Raw genomic sequence first — 22513 nt, forward strand, 5'->3', positions numbered from 1 at the left:
AATTACAGAAATCGCTTAAATTTTACAGTTATTTAGTTTATGTACAGATTTTTCGAAAACAACCAAAAACTAGAGGCTCTAAAGAGCCTGTGTCGCTCACCTTGGTCTATGTGAATATTGAACAATGGACACAGATGGATTCATGACAAAATTGTGTTTTGGTGATGGTGATGTGTTTGTAGATCTTACTTTACTAAACATTCTTGCTGCTTAAAATTATCTCTATCTATAACAGTACTTTCTGTGGAAAATGTTATTGAAAATCTTCAAATTTTAAGAAAATTGTTAAAAATTGACTATGAAGGACAATAACTCCTTAGGGGGTCAATTGACTATTTTGGTCATAGTGACTTATTTTTAGTTCTTACTTTGCTGTACATTATTGCTGTTAACAGTTTATCTCTATCTATAATAATATTCAACATAACAAAAAAATCAGCAAAATTTCCTCAAAATTACCAATTCAGGGGCAGCAACCTAACAACCGATTATCCGATTCATCTGAAAATTCCAGGGCAGATAGATCGTGACCTGATCAACAATTTTACTTCCTGTAAGATTTGCTCTTAATGCTTTGGTTTTCGAGTTATAAGCCAACCAGATGCTCCGCAGGGCGCAGCTTTATACGACCGCAGAGGTTGAACCCTGAATGGTTGGGGAAAGTATGGACACAACATTCAAGCTGGATTCAGCTCTAAATTTGGATTGTGATTAAATAGTTGACACAGCATAGGTTGGTGACACAGAATGAATGTGGTCTAATGAACTTAAAAAAAAAAATTCGCTATGCTGTTGAATATTAATCCTCTCAAAAAAATGTTTGAAGAAATTTTCTTTTTATTTATGAAATATGAAATGAGAAAAATTGACCCCCCCCCCCCAATTTTGTTTTCACATCCCCCTTTTCCTTATTCCAAAACTGATCTCAATTCAAATTTCTAATGGAGTTTGCAACAATAACTGCTCATTTAAATACATCATAAAATATTAAAATGTAAAAAAAGTGCTTTTTATCACTGAATGGTAAAGATTGTTTTAATTTATCAGTTGGTAGTAAAAGTGAAAATACATTGTATATTGTATAAAACAATGATTTAAGTTGATTCAACTACTATTCTGGACAAAGAAAGATAACTCAAATTTTCAAAGAATATTGAAAATATCTTGCTATTGCACAAATATCTATTCTGGACAAAGAAAGATAACTCCAAATAACTGAAAATTGATTGCTATTTCACAATATTGTGCAATAAGATATTTCTTGCTATTGCGCAATACTGTGCAATTGAAGATTTCTTGCTATTGAACCATACTGTGCAATTGAAAATTTCTTGCTATTGCACAATACTTAATATAATAATTTTGAATCCTGTTTGGACCAACTAGAAAACTGGGCCCATAATCAAAAATCTAAGTACACGTTTAGATTCAGCATATCAAAGAAGCCCAAGAATTTAATTTTTGTTAAAATCAAACTTAGTTTAATTTTGGACCCTTTGGACCTTAATGAAGACCAATTTGAAAACGGGACCAAAAATTAAGAATCTACTAACACAGTTAGATTTGGCATATCAAAGAACCCCAATTATTCAATTGTTGATGAAATCAAAAAAAGTTTAATTTTGGACCCCGAACTGGACCAACTTGAAAACTGGACCAATAATCAATAATCTAAGTACACGTTCAGATTCAGCATATCAAAGAACCCCAAGGATTTAATTTTTGTTAAAATCAAACTAAGTTTAATTTTGGACCCTTTGGACTTTAATGTAGACCAATTTGAAAACGGGACCAAAAATTAAGAATCTACATACACAGTTAGATTCAGCATATCAAAGAACCCCAATTATTTAATTTTTGATGAAATCAAACAAAGTTTAATTTTGGACCCTTTGGGCCCCTTATTCCTAAACTGTTAGGACCAAAACTCCAAAAATCAATACCAACCTTCCTTTTGTGGTCATACACCTTGTGTTGAAATTTTATAGATATCTATTCACTTATACTAAAGTTATTGTGCGAAAACCAAGAATAATGCTTATTTGGGTCCTTTTTTGGCCCCTAATTCCTAAACTGTTGGAACCAAAACTCCCAAAATCAATCCCAACCTTTCTTTTGTGGTCATAAACCTTGTGTCAACATTTCATAAGTTTCTGTTAACTTAAACTAAAGTTATAGTGCGAAAACCAAGAAAATGCTTATTTAGGCCCTTAATGGCCCCTAATTCCTAAAATGTTGGGACCAAAACTCCCAAAATCAATCCCAACCTTCCTTTTGTGGTCATAAACCTTGTGTTAAAATTTCATAGATTTCTTTTCACTTTTACTAAAGTTAGAGTGCGAAAACTAAAAGTATTCGGACGACGACGTCGACGACGACGCAGACGACGACGCCAACGTGAAAGCAATATACGACGAAAATTTTTTCAAAATTTGCGGCCATATAAAAACTGCATTTTACCCTCATGTTCTATTTTTAGCCATGTCGGCCATCTTGGTTTGTTGGCCGAGTTACTGGACACATTTTTTTAACTAGATACCCCAATTATGGCTAAGTTTGGTTAAATTTGTCCCAGTAGTTTCAGAGGAGAAGATTTTTCTAAAAGATTACTAAGATTTACGAAAAATGGTTAAAAATTGACTATAAAGGGCAATAACTCCTAAAGTGGTCAACTGACCATTTTGGTCATGTTGACTTATTTGTAGATCTTACTTTGCTGAACATTATTGCTGTCTACAGTTTATCTCTATCTATAATAATATTCAAGATAATAACCAAAAACAGCAAAATTTCCTTAAAATTACAACTTCAGGGGCAGTAACCCAACAACGGAATGTCCGATTCATCTGAAAATTGCAGGGCAGATAGATCTTGACCTGATAAACATTTTTACCACTGTCAGATTTGTTCTAAATGCTTTGGTTTTTGAGTTATAAGCCAAAAACTGCATTTTACCCCTATGTTTTATTTTTAGCCATGGCGGCCATCTTGGTTGGTTGGACGGGTCATGCCACACATTTTTTAAACTAGATACCCCAATGATGATTGTGGCCAAGTTTGGATTAATTTGTCCCAGTAGTTTCAGAGAAGATTTTTGTAAAAGATAACTAAGATTTACAAAAAATGGTTAAAAATGGACTAAAAAGGGTAATAACTCCTAAAGGGGTCAACTGACCATTTCAGTCACGTTGACTTATTTGTAAATCTTACTTTGGTGAACATTATTGCTGCTTACAGTTTATCTCTATCTATAATAATATTCAAGATAATAACCAAAAACAGCAAAATTTCCTTAAAATTATCAATTCAGGGGCAGCAACCCAATAACGGGTTATCCGATTCATCTGAAAATATCAGGGCAGATAGATCTTCACCTGTTTAACAATTCTACCCCATGTCAGATTTGCTCTAAATACTTTGGTTTTTGAGTTATAAGCCAAAAACTGCATTTTCCCCCTATCTTCTATTTTTCTATTTTTAGCCATGGCGGCCATCTTGGATGGTTGGCCGGGTCACCGGACACATTTTTTAAACTAGATACCCCAATGATGATTGTGGTCAAGTTTGGTTTAATTTGGCCCAGTAGTTTCAGAGGAGAAGATTTTTGTAAAAGTTAACGACGACGAAGGACGACGGACGACAAGTGATGAGAAAAGCTCACTTGGCCTTTTAGGCCAGGTGAGCTAAAAATATAGGTCACCAATGAGTTAAAAAAGATATTTCAATTTTAATGCCAAAAATGGCATTTTTGCACAAAAGGGAGATAATTTGGAACTTTTCAAATGATATCTACATTTTAAAAGTCACCTGAGGCCCACACCAATTGATTTTTTGGAATGATTCTTGTACCATAATGATAAAGTAATAACTACTTAAAGGGAAATCACACTATTGTTTATACGCATCACTCTCGGCGCCGCTATAGTGTCGTGGTCGTATTATGACGTCGCCGTTTTCGATTCCGTCGCAGTGGTTGCTAATTTCAAAAGAGATATTAAAACTTTTTGTCGATCAGTTCAATATAATCAACACGTAAATTGTCAAATTTTTTTTTTGTAGAAAAAAACATTAATTTGTTTTACTATAAAGTTTAAATTTTCATATAAGATAACTATTAATCTCGCAGATTTCTTAGTGGTATGAAAAAATATTGTAAATCAAAAGAGATATTACTTTTTGTCGATCAGTTCAATATACGTAAAGCGTACATAGAGTGAAATCCGTCCGGTCATTTTTTTTGTTGCTCAAAAATACATTTTTTAAACTATTTTTGTTAGATTTTCATAAAAAAATAGTCTTGTATCTCTAAGGTATTCAAATATTAAAATAATCTATCAAATAACAAGAAAGTTCCGGTGAATATCCTGTCACAATCCGGGCAATCGTCCTGTGTTACCCAGCTGTTGGCAGCGTATCTTCGCGATGCGGTATGCGGAATTCAGCGTATATTTTCCGGAAAAAAATAACAATATATTATTACCAAGAGAAACAGCATGTAAGCGTACAGCTTCCAGAACTTGTAGTTGTTAACAAGAACAAGGAGTTTCTGTCGACTGTAAGTTTTCTCATATCACATGAAACGTCATTACTATATAGTCTTCTATACTACATGTATAAACAATTCATCAAAACTTAATTTCACATTTTTATTTATCCGGCTTAGTCTGTCGGGTTATACAAAGCAGGGTCAAATTCATAAGTCAATATGTTCTAGTTCTGAATATGTATTTAACTTGCCACTGGCCGTTAATGTGTGAAGTGTTTGAAATATTATTTATTTCACATGTGACGACAGAAATTATCCAAGTGTCATCCATCTTTCCTAAAATATTCCTTTGGTATCTTACGTCTCTCTTTCCCTCTATTTTTTTTATCTTTTGGGGAGGTGGAGCACAAATACATGAACATGAGTGATTTGTAAAGTAATCATATATTTGTTGAAATATCAAACGTTATTTAAGAAAAACGCCATTTAAAAATCACTGTAAGAAACATACAAAATTTTACATCGGTTGCTTGCTGTCGAAATCAATGAAAATTTAGCACCGTATTATAAAATGAATCATACTCAATCTTTCTTTAATGCTTTGTAAAGGCTTACATAATTTAAGCACCAAATATATATGTTGTTGTATTTCTTCAAACTGTAGCTACATGCAGCAAACTGTACGACCAGCAGATTAAAACATACGACCGCTAGACGTCATAGCAATATGAGAATATCATACACTATGCCTATTGATGATCACAACAACAAAAGTTCCACACTGTATATTTGGCTTTACAAGTCACCGACAAGAGAAATATTTAACACACAAATACATGACTTGTATGTATGTAGAGTAACATATCTTTCAGAGTGCTAAACTGTAACCATCACACCAGGGTCCGTCTTGTAAAAGAGTATTCAACTCATATAGAAACATGTTTTTGTGCTGAATTTCGTGTAATATTTGCCACTGAAATATTTGCAAAAATTAAGAAAAAGACGGGGGAAAAAAACAAAACAAAAACTAGTAGTTCAGATGTAGGTGCGTGTTCAGATCTCTCAATGTGATCACTTGCCTTTCAAAAAACAGTGACATATAGAGATTGTCGGAATCCGATCATGACTGAAAAGGACAATTTTTGTCGAGCTTCGACTTTAGTCGAAAAAGGGAGACATAGCGATCCTACATTCTGTCGGCGTCCACAAATATTCACTCTGTGGTTAAAGTTTTTGAAATCTGAATAACTTTTTTAAACTATTTTGGAACCCTTACGATTTTTAAACTGGAATATGAAAGGCAGCTGATTTTCTCTTGATACCTTGGTTCTTTAAAAATAATGGCCAACATGATATATCAGAGTGCTGAAAATGGCACACACAATTAATCAGTTATTTTCAAATTACCTATTATTAATCCGTATTGGGAAACAAAAGTATATATACCATATTGAAACATAAATGTGATAAAAGAATATGCATTCAAAGAAAAAGAGGTGCACCAACAGAAACTAGAAATTGCAATCTTTCTCTTAAATATCGGATCTCAAAATTTTAACTTTTACCAAAATTTCTCATACTATCTCACAGTAATACTATAACTCGGAAGTTCTAAGCGCATATCCAGACTGAATCAACGCCACTTTGCTTATTTGAATATTATACTAAAGAAATCGGATACGGGTCACGGAAATTACATTAAAATGATAGGGAATTTTGAAAAAATGTCTGTTTTAATTTTAATTTAAGTGATAGACAGGTTGCCGGGGCAGAAAATGAATATACACAACAATATACACCATTTAAACGAAACATAATGACTGTTGTTGCAAAAATACAGGTTCCTGAGCTATTTTAAAAATCGAAGCGAGAGGCTTTTAACATTGCAGTGTAAAATACAGGCTAAAATGGCTGAAACGTCAAATTTGCAAACTTCGTGTTGAAAATTGGCTTACAAGGTCATTACAAAAACAGGTTGCCGGGGTGAAATATGAAACTTGAATTTCCAAAGAATAAGCAAGTCCAAACCTTGTATGTGTAGTCATTCAACTCTAGGTTCCCACGTACAATTAAAATGTCACTATTTCAAGAAGAATAAACTCACGAAGCACGAAAAATTCACTAAATTCGCGTTCATTGTTTTGATTTTGACCGCCTGACAACTTTATGGAAATATCAAAGTGATTGTAAATAAGAACTCTGTGACGGGCAACTTATAATATCCATGTTTTAAAGATTTTAATGATATCAAGCCTATCAAGCCAGTCCAGTTCAAAGTACTATCAAGTGGTACAATTCTCATTTACATATTATGAATATTAATTAGCAAAACCACTACTAATTTCTGGCTATGCGGAACTCGAGCTTTATCTAGAACTCTTACTCGAGTTAATATACGAACTCAAAATGATACTCGAACTTCAACTCAAAATCTAACTGGAACTCGAACTCATTAAAATGTCTATAAATGTTATCACACTTCACTTGTCATCTGATAAAAAACTAGAGTTAGATCAAATATATCAACTTTTCCACAGAAACACGGAAAGATGTAACAGAATAAGAAAAAAAAACTAGTTCCGTTTATTATAAGTTAAAAGATTTTTTTATTACATATCAACTGGGAACATTATATGTTCCTGATATCAATATAACGATGTGTCTTTTATTGTCAATATGTAATAGCACTGAATTATCAGATGCATTGTACTAGTTTCTCATAACGTACCAAGGTTGCGCGAATAATCGAACGGAAATATCATATATATATATAAGTAATACATAAAGCGTTCATACCCAGGCGATGAACACTGAACATATTATGTACAATGAACACGAAACGATGTATGAAAAATGGGTGCGGGATGATAGAACTCAGACAAAAAATTGGTTTCCACAGTTCGAATAACTGACTTATGAAGCGTTGTGTAATTACGGAAATGTTAACCATTTTTTAATTCCTTACGAAAATAGTTTTTATTTACGTTTTGAGTTTATGGCATTTTAAACACGGCATTTCAGGTTTAACTACACGGTGCGAATGGACAAGCTCGTGAAATTATCCTGTCTGCAGTCTAAATGGAACGTGTTACTTTTTAGCACGGATACCTTCGGTCTTCTGAGATAGAAGATTCTTTACCTGGAAGCCGAAACTTATTTGCATAATACGGCATCATCGGAGACAAACATTCGTTTTTCCCATACAACAAATGCAATTAAGAAATACTAAAGATGACTTCAACTTTGACAATTACTTTACAATAAAATGTTACTGTATCTATATTTAACGATTCAAAAGATTTTTAAAAATATTAATGAATAATCAAAATACCAATCATGATATAGTTATTATATTTTAATTCAGCCCAAGCGTTGCAAGAAATGCTGTTATCAAAATGCCAGCAACGTCGTTCTATAACGTTAACAGAAAAGTTTATAGTTCCCGCCAAAATTTGATGATAAGATTATTTCCTTTTTTAACGGATTTAAAACATCGGTGACCCCCCTTTTTTATTTATGCTTTTAAAATCTTCCCTGAAGCTGCAACTTATGCATAAGTTTGAAGGGAAAAACATTAGTAGATTTTTTTTATTTCAAGAAAAATCTATTATAAATAGCAATTAAAAATGGCGGGAAATGTTCAAAGGCCTCCAAAAATAAGGAAACAGAGACAATTAAATGTGTTTAAGGTACAAATAACATTTGACTGTATTTGATATTTCAGTTTAAAATCGTTTTTCAATAATTTTGCCATTTTAAAGCAATTTAGAGCGCTATTTCTATATTTTGGTATAACGCGATTCTTTTAAGTTTTAATGACGTCATATCTCGAAAACAACATCGGTGACCCCAAAATTTTTTCCGCCTAAAATATCGTAATAAGTATGATCTGTCTACATGCAAAATTTCAATGAATTATTATTAGTAGTATAAATAGTGATTTCCCTTTAAGGTAATAAATGAAATTTGTAATGAAAAATTATTGTTTAATTTTTTTCTGAAAATCTTGTACCCGCAAGCCTCCTTAAGAAAACTGTGCTCATTCATTAAGTGTATTAGTAAAAAGGTTTGTCCCTCCATGTAAAAGTTAAGCACAAACTAATTTCTTCATATTTAGTTTAACCTGTTTATTATACAGGTATTTCATCATAAACTTAAAAGTTGTACTTTATTATATTTTATCTGCAGCTGTTTATCCTCAACTATGTTATTTGTATTTATATTGTAATTGTACTTTCTCTGTTGACTTGTATTTAGTTTTTAGAGAATAAAATATCTATCTATCTAATAAGAATAAAACTGAATGTTACCTCTTTTGTTTTCACCCAAGGACTGCATCCTTTATCTGTTAAACATTTTGTTACATCAATCCCTCCAAACTCAGCAGCATGATGTAAAGCTGTTTGTCCATCCTATAACAATATAAAAATATAAACATGTTAATGGTGTGTGATAACAAAATCATGAGAGGAGTCAAACAATTTACCAAATGTAAGAAATATAACATCGGGTAAGAAAATATCCAATTATACTTATATATAAACTATTAAATGGTAGATTAAGATATATAAATTCAATGCATATTTTCTAATTCAGTGAAACAAAACAGGTAAAAAAATAATAAACTCTTAATTATATAAGTGTAACAAGTCAAATAATAGCAACCCTCACTATATATAAGTCTCACAAGTATTTGTTGTCCATTTAACATGTCTGATTAACAACATGATTTTATGTTGATTCAGTAGAATGATCAAAGTTGAAAAAAAATACCTTTTTCAAGGAACATTAAAACGAGTAATATTTTCTGATTCAGTACGAAGAGACAAGAAAAATGAGACCCCACTTTAAATAATTCTGTCAAGTATTTGGTTTTTTTTTAAAAGATGTTTAACATTAGATCTGTAGAATTAACATTATCTGACTAAAGATGTAAACACAATTTGCTCTCATTAACTTCTCATTAAAATCAAATGTTTACAAAATAATTTTTCGTCAAGAAACAAAATAAAACCTTTACTATCTGATTCAGTTCTGTGTTACGAATAAAATGAGACCCCACTTTATATAATTCTAACAAATATTTGTTGTCTATTAAACCTGTCTGATTAACAACATGATTTTGTGTAGATTCTGTATAAAGTGATGTTTGGTCAGAGTAAGTTGATTATATCTATCATTCAAATGCAATTATGTTGTATCAATGGTTCTGATTGGATGACAGCAAGCGTAAAATTCTCTATCTCCTTGTCTGTAACTAAGGAAGCCGACATTTTGAATTTGGCAATGTATTGACATGTTATTTCTACAATAATAAAGACAAAACTCACTTGTTGCGCCTAAAAATCTTCCTTTTAACAAATTTTATTACATTCTGAAGCGGCACAGAAGCCAGAAAACGCACGGTGTTTATGTTTGACGCCGGAAGCATTCCTATGACGTCACTTAGTGTAGGGACCAAAGAAGATAACATCTTTTCGCGGAATTTTCTTTAATGAAGGTTTTACACTGAAATAATGATTGAAATTTAATTATGAACTTGTTTTGCATTAGAATAGAGATAACTGTATTGTATTTGAAGCTTTGAGGACGTCCATCGGTAGTTTTACTGTCGCAAATACCCGTTTACCTGTCTCCGCTCCGCATCGCCAGGTAAACTCAATTTGCGACAGTAAAACTACCGATGGACGTCCTTAAAGCTTCAAATACAATACAGTTATCTCTTAATTACCTCGTCTGTAGCTTCTAACCGACTTCCATGAGTGACTAGGAAAGTCACCACCTCCAGGTGTCCTCCCCGAGCCGCCCACATTAATGGTGTCTCTCCCCACTGTAATATCAACATATAACAGACATCAAAACTTGTGTCATAAACTGGACAATGTTGTGTAATAAATATAAACAAAATATATATCTCATGAATCAGTGGTCAAAACTGAATAAAATGACCAGTCACACTTGTATTTATATTCTACATAAACAACAAATAAACAACATGTTTTATTGTGAGATGTCAGAACTTCCATCAGAACTGTCAGGTTAAAAAAAAAACTTTTTTCAAGAAACATAAACAATATTTATATCAATGGACTCAGCTGGACAAGGCAATTAAAATGAGACCCCACTTGATATAATTCTAACAAATATTTGTTGTCCATCAACCTGTCTGATTGATAATGATTATGAAGAATGATCAAAGTTAAAAAAAAAAAAAAATTAAAGAAACATTAAAACGAGTAATATTTTCTGATTCAGTACGAAGAGACAAGAAAAATAAGACCCCACTTTAAATAATTCTGTCAAGTATTTGTTATTTTTAAAAGATATTTTACATTAGATTTGTAGAATTAACATTATCTGATTAAAGATGTTAACACAACTTGTTCTCTTCAACTTCTCATTAAAATCAAATGTTTATAAAATAATTTTTTGTCAAGAAACAAAATAAAACCTTAACTATCTGATTCAGTTCTGTGTTACGAATAAAATGAGACCCCACTTTATATAATTCTAACAAATATTTGTTGTCCATTAAACCTGTCTGATTAACAACATGATTTTGTGTAGATTCTGTATAAAGTGATGTTTGGTCAGAGTAAGTTGATTATATCTATCATTACCGTGTCTGTAACTTCTAACTGACTTCCGTGAGTGACTAGGAAAGTCACCACCTCCAGGTGTCCTTCCCAAGCCGCCAACATTAATGGTGTCTGTCCCCACTGTAATATCAACATATAACAGACATCAAAACTTGTGTCATAAACTGGACAATGTTGTGTAATAAATATAAACAAAATATATATCACATGAATCAGTGGTCAAAACTGAATAAAATGACCAGTCACACTTGTATTTATATTCTACATAAACAACAAATAAACAACATGTTTTATTGTAAGATGTCAGAACTTCCATCAGAACTGTCAGGTTAAAAAAAAAAAATTTCAAGAAACATTAAAACGAGTTATATTTTCTGATTCAGTGCGAAGAGACAAGAAAAATAAGACCCCACTTTATATAATTCTGTCAAGTATTTGTTATTTTTAAAAGATGTTTTACATAAGATCTGTAGAATTAACATTATCTTACTAAAGAAGTTAACACAACTCGTTCTCATCAACTTCTCATTAAAATCAGATGTTTACAAAATAATTTTTCATCAAGAAACAAAATAAAACCTTTACTATCTGATTCAGTTCTGTGTTACGAATAAAATGAGACTCCACTTTATATAATTCTAACAAATATGCGTGGTCCATTAAACCTGTCTGATTAACAGTATTTTGTGTCTTTTCAAAATAATGATCAAAGCTTAGAAAATATTTAGTGGTATTACCGTGTAAAATGTTGGGTGTCTACCAGCTGCTTCATATCATATGAGTTGTTGTGTATAAGGGTAATATAGCAATGGTGTATGTTTGTGGTGAGTATAAGGGTAATATAACAATGGTGTATGTTTGTGGTGAGTATAAGTAAAGAACTGCAATTAGCCATGTTTATTTTTTTCAAGTTTGCAGTGCCTAAAAGTGTGATCTGTAACTTGTTTGTGATGAGTGTAATAATGTCATTGCTATGTCACATGTTGGTGTTGAGGTAAAGAGTGTCATTGCTATATCACATGTTGGTGTTGAGTATAAGAGTGTCATTGCCATGTCACATGTTGGTGTTGAGTATAAGAGTGTCATTGCCATGTCACATGTTGGTGTTGAGTATAAGAGTGTCATTGCCATGTCACATGCTGGTGTTGAGTATAAGAGTGTCATTGCTATTTCACATGTTGGGGTTGACTATAAGAGTGTCATTGCTATGTCACATGTTGGTGTTGAGGTAAATAGTGTCATTGATATGCGTTTTGTACCTTTTTGGATCATAGCTCTTCATCGTTTTCATAAGCTTTGGATTTTCAAATATTTTGTCCTCGAGCATCACTGAAGAGACAATTATTGTCGAAATCCGCATCTGGTGCAGAAAAAATTGGTACTGTTAATGTTATTATATGTCACATGTTGGTGTTGAGTATTAGAGTGTTATGGCTAGGTCACATGATGGTGTTAAATATAAGGATGGCATTGCTATGTCACATGTTTGTGTTAAGTAAGTTTCACTGCTATGTCACATGTTGGTGATGAGCATAAAATAGTCGCTCCTATGTCACATGTTGGTGTTGAGCATAAAATAGTCACTCCTATGTCACATGTTGGTGTTGAGCATAAAAGTGTCATGGCTAGGTCAAATGTTGGTGCTAGGTATGAGAGTTTAAGAGTAATTGCTATGTCACATGTTGGTGTTAAGTTTAAAAGTAATTGCTATGTCACATGTTGGTGTTAAGTATAAGAGTGTCATTGCTATGTCACATGTTGGTGTTGGTTATAAAAGTGTCATGGTTATGTCAGAGGTTTGTGTTAGGTATGATAGTAAAGTTGTTATGTCAGATGTTGGTGTTGGGTACAAGAGGGACATTGTTATGACAGAGGTTGGTGTTGGGTACAAGAGGGACATTGTTATGACAGAGGTTGGTATTGGGTATAAGAGGGACATTGTTGTCAGAGGTTGGTTGTGTGTAAGAGGGACATTGTTATGTCAGAGGTTGGTGTTGGGTATAAGAGGGACATTGTTATGTCCACATGCTGCTGTGGGGTATACATGGTATAAGAGGGACATTGTTGTGTCACATGCTGGTGTGGGGTATACATTGTATAAGAGCAGGGGTTTATCTGGGTATTTTGGGAAAAAGGACCCTGGCCAGTTTGGGAATTTTTTAACACGGTTTTCAATAAGATTGGGAAAAACAACCAATATACCAGATGTTAGTTTTAGTGCGTTTAATTCATTAAACATTTTTTTGTTGGTGAAAATAAAGTAAGGACTACAACTTCTTTGTTTTTAAATATAACAACATGACATTTGAGTATCAAAATAATGAGTTCTAACTTCTTAAGGATTGTTACATTTTTTTGATTTTGACATGAAAATTTGTAAACTGAAATATTTTGAGTTCTGTATAAAATATATCCTGTTTCTATTTTCTTTTTTTTATATATCTTTTAGTTTTCAATTTTAGTGTCACATGTTTGGTTCTTTTAATTTTTTTATTTACTGTATTTGATTGACAATAGTTATCAAAGGCACCAGGATTATAAACCCGGAATTATATACTTGTCCGTTTCCGGATTTGATCTGGTTTTAGTATATTCCCACACTTCCTGCTTCCTGTTTATTTATGGCAGCCATTGTTTGTCAATGTTGTTTGTCATTCAATATGTTTCAACTTGGATTTACACATTACTTGTTGGCGATTTTTGACATAAAGCTAGCGGTTGAATAAAATAAACATCTCTGTCATTAATAATAAAGATGGAAATGAATTTTGTGATCATTTGGGAATTTTGCTCCCAAAATTGGGAAAAATGTAGGGTTTTTGCCGTTGGGAATGGGTCCGAATACCGGACCCTGTGGAATGCTAGAAAAATCCATGAAGAGGGACATTATTATGTCACATGTTGGTGTTAGGAATAAGAATGTCATTGCTATGTCTAATGATGGTGTTAAGTTTAAGAGTAATTGCTATGTCACATGTTGGTATTGGGTATATGATCAAGTGGCACATATCATGTGCAGTACAGGAATGGTAAATAAATGTTGTATGATCAGGTGGCACATGTCATGTTCAGAACAGGAGCGGTAAATTAATGTTGTATGATCAGGTGGCACATGTCATGTTCAGTACAGGAGTGGTATATAAATGTTGTTTGATCAGGAGGTACATGTCATGTTCAGGACAGGATTGGTAAATTCATGTTGTATGATCAGGTGTCACATGTCATGTTCAATACAGGAGTGGTAAATGAATGTTGTATAATCAGGTGTTACATGTCATGTTCAGTACAGGAGTGGTAAATGAATGTTGTATGATCAGGTGTCACATGTCATGTTCAGTACAAGAGTGGTAAATGAATGTTGTATAATCAGGTGTCACATGTCATGTTCAGTACAAGAGTGGTAAATGAATGTTGTATAATCAGGTGTCACATGTCATGTTCAGTACTGGAGTGGTAAATGTTTGATGTATAATCAGGTGTTACATGTCATGTTCAGTACAAGAGTGGTAAATGCAGGTTGTTTAATCAGGTGTCACATGTCATGTTTAGTACTGGAGTGGTAAATGAATGTTGTATGATCAGGTGTCACATGTCATGTTTAGTACAGGAGTGGTATATGAATGTTGTATAATCAGGTGTTACATGTCATGTTCAATACAGGAGTGGTAAATGAATGTTGTATAATCAGGTGTTACATGTCAATTTCAGTACAAGAGTGGTAAATGAATGTTGTATAATTAGGTGTCACATGTCATGTTCAATACAGGAGTGGTAAATGAATGTTGTATGATCAGGTGGCACATGTCATGTTCAGTACAAGAGTGGTAAATGCAGATAGTATAATCAGGTGTTACATGTCATGTTCAATACAAGAGTGGTAAATGCAGATAGTATAATCAGGTGGCACATGTCATGTTCAGTAAAAGAGTGGTAAATGCAGAAAGTATAATCAGGTGTTACATGTCATGTTCAATACAGGAGTGGTAAATGAATGTTGTATGATCAGGTGTCACATGTCATGTTCAGTACAAGAGTGGTAAATGAATGTTGTATAATAAGGTGTCACATGTCATGTTTAGTACTGGAGTGGTAAATGAATGTTGTATGATCAGGTGTCACATGTCATTTTTAGCACATGAGTGGTCAATGAATGTTGTATGATCAGGTGTCACATGTCATGTTTAGTACAGGAGTGGTAAATGAATGTTGTATAATCAGGTGTTACATGTCATGTTCAATACAGGAGTGGTAAATGAATGTTGTATAATCAAGTGTTACATGTCATGTTCAATACAGGAGTGGTAAATGAATGTTGTATAATCAGGTGTTACATGTCATGTTCAATACAGGAGTGGTAAATGCATGTTGTATAATCAGGTGTTACATATCATGTTTAGTACAGGAGTGGTAAATGAATGTTGTATAATCAGGTGTTACATGTCATGTTCAATACAGGAGTGGTAAATGAATATTGTATGATCAGGTGTCACATGTCATGTTTAGTACAGGAGTAGTTAATGAATGTTGTATAATCAGGTGTTACATGTCATGATCAGTACAAGAGTGGTAAATGCAGATAGTATAATCAGGTATTACATGTCATGTTCAGTACAGGAGTGGTAAATGTATGTTGTATAATCAGGTGTTACATATCATGTTCAGTACAGGAGTGGTAAATGTATGTTGTATAATCATGTGTGACATGTCATGTTCAGAACAGGAGTGGTAAATGTATGTTGTATAATCAGGTGTTACATGTCATGTTCAGTACAGGAGTGGTAAATGTATGTTGTATAATCATGTGTGACATGTCATGTTCAGAACAGGAGTGGTAAATGTATGTTGTATAATCATGTGTGACATGTCATGTTCAGTACAGGAGTGGTAAATGTATGTTGTATAATCAGGTGTCACATGTCATGATTAGTACAGGAGTGGTAAATGTATGTTGTATAATCAGGTGTCACATGTCATGTTCAGTACAGGAGTGGTAAATGTATGTTGTATAATCAGGTGTCACATGTCATGTTCAGTACAAGAGTGGTAAATGAATGTTGTATAATCAGGTGTCACATATCATGTTCAATACAGGAGTGGTAAATGAATGTTGTATGATCAGGTGGCACATGTCATATTCAGTACAAGAGTGGTAAATGCAGATAGTATAATCAGGTGTTACATGTCATGTTCAATACAGGAGTGGTAAATGAATGTTGTATGATCAGGTGTCACATGTCATGTTCAGTACAAGAGTGGTAAATGAATGTTGTATAATCAGGTGTTACATGTCATGTTCAGTACAGGAGTGGTTAATGAATGTTGTATAATCAGGTGTTACATGTCATGTTCAGTACAGGAGTGGTAAATGAATGTTGTATAATCAGGTGTCACATGTCATGTTCAGTACTGGAGTGGTAAATGTTTGATGTATAATCAGGTGTTACATGTCATGTTCAGTACAAGAGTGGTAAATGCAGGTTGTTCAATCAGGTGTCACATGTCATGTTTAGTACTGGAGTGGTAAATGAATGTTGTATGATCAGGTGTCACATGTCATGTTTAGTACAGGAATGGTAAATGAATGTTGTATAATCAGGTGTTACATGTCATGTTCAATACAGGAGTGGTAAATGAATGTTGTATAATCAGGTGTAACATGTCATGTTCAATACAGGAGTGGTAAATGAATGTTATATAATCAGGTGTTACATGTCATGTTCAATACAGGAGTGGTAAATGAATGTTGTATAATCAGGTGTTACATGTCATGTTCAGTACAAGAGTGGTAAATGAATGTTGTATAATCAGGTGTCACATGTCATGTTCAATACAGGAGTGGTAAATGAATGTTGTATGATCAGGTGGCACATGTCATGTTCAGTACAAGAGTGGTAAATGCAGATAGTATAATCAGGTGTTACATGTCATGTTCAGTACAAGAGTGATAAATGCAGGTTGTATGATCAGGTGTCACATGTCATGTTCAGTACAAGAGTGGTAAATGTATGTTGTATGATCAGGTGTCACATATCATGTTTAGTACTGGAGTGGTAAATGAATGTTGTATAATCAGGTGTCACATGTCATGTTCAGTACAAGAGTTGTAAATGCAGGTTGTATAATCAGGTGTCACATGTCATGTTTAGTACTGGAGTGGTAAATGAATGTTGTATGATCAGGTTGCACGTCATGTTCAGTACAAGAGTGGTAAATGCAGGTTGTATGATCAGGTGTCACATGTCATATTCAGTACAGGAGAGGTAAATATTTATGGTATGAGCAGGTGTTACATTGTCATGTTCAGTACAGGAGTGGTAAATGTATGTTGTATAATTAGGGGTCACGTGTCATGTTCAGTTCAAGAGTGGTAAATGCAGGTTGTATGATCATGTGTGACATGTCATGTTCAGTACATAAGTGGTTAATGAATGTTGTAGAATCAGGTGTCACATTGCATCTTTAGAACAGGAGTGGTCAATGAAAGTTGTATGATCAGGTGTCATGTCTCAAGTCATGGTCATGCAAGATTTTTTTTTAACCAAAGTAATGTTTTTTGTGTCGAAGACTATGTTATGTGTAATAAAGTAAATCACAATATTTTAATTGTATACAGTTATGAAGTATCAGACAGCAACTCTTTGACATACAAACTGGAGTGGTATTCATCAGTGTAATGAAGTTAATCACAATATATCATAATACTATGTTTCTTAATATTTTGAAGACAAGAGTATTTGCAATAAATAGAATGTACACTGAATCACAGAACACTAACAAGGGCAATGTTTAACTGATCCACATTATGTGTACTATATATGGTCCGAAAACACAATTAATTCGTAGTGCATTTCTTTTAGAACATAAATGAAAATAAAAAAAATCCCACCTGCGCTTTCTCAAAGAAACTTTTACAGTGTGTTGTACTACTTTTGGGACAAATTATATCAAAATTATAGAAAACTTCATCGGCTCTAACTCAAAATATGGACAATTTTATGATTAGGGCGTCTTGAAATCTTTTGACAGCTTCCGAAGTGCTCATTTTCAACCTTTTTCAGCTGGACCAAATCACTACTTTCCTTTAAAATTCTGGACCCAAATTTTTTTACAGTGTAGTTTCATCCCCCTACTTGCAATTTGAGGCATTAAACATGGAGAAATAAATTTGGAAGGGGTATAAAAATTAATGGCAAGTAACCCACTGTCAACACTAGGGACTATATTTGTGAACAACGAAAATCAAGGGACGACAATGGTGGTCTCGGACCTAATAGGGTAGAAAGAGTTGACAAATCTTAAAACCAGATGCTCCGCAGGGCGTAGCTTTATACGACCGCAGAGGTTGAACCCTGAACGGTTGGGGCAAGTATGGACACAACACTCAAGCTGGATTCAGCTCTAAATTTGGATTGTGATTAAATAGTTGACACAGCATAGGTTTCTGACACAGAATGAATGTGTTCTAATGAACTTAAAATTTTTGTTTTCTCTTAGAGCAATTCACTATGCTGTTGAATATTAATCCTCTCAAAAAAATGTTTGAAGAAATTTTCTTTTTATTTATGAAATTTCAAATGAGAAAAATTGAACCCAAATTTTTAATCACATCCCCCTTTCCCTTATTCCAAAACCACTGTGTATCATCGCCACCGGAAATTGGGTACTAACGAAGCGGAGAGAAATAGAAAAAAAAGTAAACAAGTTAAGAATTCATTCAATTTAAAGCATTTCCACTCATTTGATGAGGGTGCCGCTCAAGAAATGATTTTCTGATATATAATTCTTTAAATTATTAGGCCGATAAGTACAAAATAATACAAGATTGTGTGTAATACTCCAAAACTTGCCACTTAGTACCGGAAAATTTCGAGGTCGATCGTCCTCTGTCGCCCCATTCTCAAGATACTGAACGGTTTTTCATTATTTTTCCAGACACGTTTTTAGATTATTATAGTGTGGCATCATATTTACTGAAATTTGTTGTCAAAACATGTTTTTTAAAGAATATGGACAAAAACATTGTTTGTTTGTTGTACGGCGAATTGCAAAACGTTGTACGGCAAATTGCAAAATAACAACTTTTGTCTGTACGGCGTCTTGCAATATATTATAATTTTAAAAGGAAATTAATCACTGTTTAGATAATATCAAGTGACGATATTTTGTTGATATCAAAGCTTTACAGGCTTACAAATATATAAAATGTCTTACTTATCAAATATTATTAAATATATGCCGTTAATTCAGTTCAGAAGGCCTCTTTGAGTACCGCTTTTCGATTTTGTACAAAAAGTTTTTTTTCAACCATATTATCTTACTACATCCATAGATCGTTATACTACTAACCGACTGTTGTCTTATTTGTTGTTAGGGTGGAATTTTGTAAGTTCAATAAAATAAACCGTCCATTCACCTTTTGTTGGTGCTAGCTGTTTTTAGATAAAAACAGTGGAGATGTGGTATGATAGCAAATAAGATAACTATCCATCAGGATCAAATAAAGTGTATGTAAGCAATTATATGCTATCGTACGGCCTTCAACAACGAAAACTCGTACCTTATAGTCGGCTATAAAAAGAACCGACCGAAAAATGTGGAAGGACTCAACAAGAAAACTAACGGCCTAACTCATAACAAAATAATTTATGAAAACAACAAATAAGATAGAGATGAAGCAACAACAACCACAGGATCGAGAATTCTGACAGACACATAACATTGTTTAATTATTTAATTTCTGAAATGATTCATTAGTAAAAAGAAAAATTAAGAAAATACTTTGTTTTCACCGAAAGTAAGGAGAAACAAATCGTGAATTGCATTTCGAATTAATTTTCTTGTCAGTTTCTTTTTGAAAATATATAATTTGTATATATCTTAAATGCTGTCAAGCAAATGGTATTTCTATCTAATGCATCTTATCTAATGTAAATTAGAAGGGGGTACAACACCTCGATTTTGGCAAAAACAGTTAACAACAAATTTTAAATGCTGATAAAAGTTAACAGCAACTTTAATTTACCCTTTTTTCCGAACGAACCCGAAAACAATGAAAAGGGGAAGTGCATATCTTCAATGTATTAAAAAATTTGAAAACCACTGTACAAAGTTGCAGAAATGCCAAGCTCAACAAGGAATCTTTTATAAAGCTGACTAATTTTCAGAATACACACGGAAGTACCATATTTTTTTATTGACACATGGAAAGACAATTGAACGGATGGAAAATCAGACGGTGTGATTGACTCCAAGAAAAAGGACTATGTCAATGAATAATCGAAAATGCTTCAAACAGCAAAAGGGATGCTTTTTCTGGTTATGTATATTGTTGAGTAAATGTTTTATGTCAATCAGTCGAAGCAAACTTGGGTTATCGTCATGACGTAGGAAAGTGTAACAAACAGATAGAATGAGTGAATACTATAGGGCGCGAACATTATTTTTTTTTATGGCGGGGGCTCTTATAAATTATGGTTACACTCAGTTAGGGTATTCATACGACTCATTGCTTACATGATTTTATTAAAAGGAATTACGAAGGTTTACTAAAAAAAAATTCATCATCAAAACCAGTGTATAAATCAGAAAGTAACATGTAAGATGTCACAAGTTGAAGCACTCTTTCATCTCCAAGTCCCAATTAAGAACTCTGAGCTGATATAAAAAAAGCCTTGGTCCATCTTTACATTTCTGAAGTTCAAGACTAGCAAATTTGACATCAATTTGAGAACCAAGTCCTCATTTTTCGGCTTCTTCTACCAGGCCACACTGTTCAGTTATTTTACGCATTGCAAATTGAAAAGGTACTTTATTTTTGAAAATTCCGTCTTGGTACTTTTGGTCAATATAACTTATAAAACATTCCATATACATCTGAATTATTTTCATCATAGGACTGACCAGGGTTTTAGCTGGATAAGAAGTGGCCTTTCCTTTTCACGTTTTGGATACATTACAAATAGAAGCCAGAAATAACTATATTGGTTAGACGTATAAAGAGGGGCATGAGATGTCCCTTAACATGTTTAACACTGCCGCATTTGTTGCACCTGCATGACCCAACTTGAGTCCGTAACCTTTGCTATTTAATCTTATATTTATTTATTTTTTTAAATTTTGGTTCATTTATATGTTTCAAGAAACAAACATTGAACTTCTACCCCCTTTTTGTAGTTAAATGATTGCTCACTTAAGTTAGGAGACAGCTTCAGGTATACCAATACACAGTTACAAGTTTAGTTTCCCATTATAGCCATGGTGAATTTTCTGAATATGAAAGTTTTTGTACAATTGAATTGATTTATATATAGTTGAATACTAATATAGCCTTCCTAGTGGGTTTATATGAACATTTAGATTGTTTTTAGCATGTTTTATAAGCCATTTTTCAGTTTGACCGTCCATACGTTCCTATTGGTACCGCCATAGATTTAGAAATTTTGTAATGTTTTTCAACAAAGATTTGAGGCTCGATCTTTTCTCTTGATAGATATATTTCTATGGTTTCAGGAAAGGTACTTATTGATTGAAATTTTCCTTTGGACCAAATTTTTGAGATCTTTGTGACATGTTCAACCCCCTATTTTGCAATATTTGGTATCAAATAAATGCTGATTGTTGCCATGGTCACACAAAGAAAAGAGATTATATTACACCATTATTACTATTGGAAATCATATCTATGGACGATTCTCTTTCCAAAAATATACACATGCATAACTCAAATATTAATAAAATTGAGAATGGAAATGGGGAATGTGCCAAAGAGACAACAACCCAACCATAGAAAAAAGCAACAGCAGAAGGTCACCAACAGGTCTTCAATGTAGCGAGAAATTCCCGCACCCGGAGGCGTCCTTCAGCTGGCCCCTAAACAAATATATATTAGTTCAGTGATTAAGCCTTATTTATTAGGAAGGAAGGGAAACAGGATGTTTAAAAATTATGAGTGTCAATTCTAAGTTTTTTCCTATCTGTGAATTGACACCCCACCCTATTGCATAATTTTCTCGCTGCGTTGGGTTGTTTCTTCTATTTGGTCGCCTTCTGTTTCTTTGACCTTTTCCTGATTTCCATTCTCAATTTTATCAAGGATTTACTATACTCAAAGATTTTTTAAAGACATGTACAGTTATATATATGCTGTTTAAGTTACTCCTTTGCGGAAGCAACGTAAAGAAAGAGATGGACAGCAAATTTTAATGTGATTCTTGTAAATAACTGTTAAGATCAGTTAACAGAGAAAATAATGTCAAAAACAGTGAACACTTTAAGCAGCTGCATTAAGTATCAGATAACAGGAATCTCAAATTCAAATAAACAGTTAACAACATTGCAAATTTTAACAAAACAGATTACCGACATTGGGTCGAAAACAGTTAACAGTTTTTAAAATTTATCAGTTCAAATAACAGTTTTAAACAAATTT

The 22513-nt window shown here is 33.2% G+C and overlaps 3 protein-coding genes across 3 annotated transcripts in view; 1 reads left to right on the plus strand and 2 right to left on the minus strand.

The window, feature by feature from the left end:
- LOC143051550 (uncharacterized) overlaps positions 1-22513 on the plus strand; it is a 576970-nt gene that overhangs the window by 462853 nt on the left and 91604 nt on the right. The gene's annotated exons all lie outside the window — the stretch shown is intronic.
- LOC143051961 (uncharacterized) overlaps positions 1-22513 on the minus strand; it is a 353125-nt gene that overhangs the window by 302599 nt on the left and 28013 nt on the right. The gene's annotated exons all lie outside the window — the stretch shown is intronic.
- The window catches only part of LOC143051962 (uncharacterized), a 467775-nt gene that overhangs the window by 67939 nt on the left and 377323 nt on the right, over positions 1-22513 (minus strand). Inside the window, exons 5-7 of the mRNA XM_076224940.1 lie at positions 11107-11205; positions 10218-10316; positions 8797-8898 (exon numbers count right to left, since the gene is read on the minus strand). Coding sequence (XP_076081055.1) covers positions 8797-8898; positions 10218-10316; positions 11107-11205 — 300 coding nt within the window. The remainder of the gene's footprint in view (positions 1-8796; positions 8899-10217; positions 10317-11106; positions 11206-22513) is intronic.

Source organism: Mytilus galloprovincialis, chromosome 11 (assembly GCF_965363235.1).
Source record: "Mytilus galloprovincialis chromosome 11, xbMytGall1.hap1.1, whole genome shotgun sequence".
NCBI lineage: Eukaryota > Metazoa > Mollusca > Bivalvia > Mytilida > Mytilidae > Mytilus > Mytilus galloprovincialis.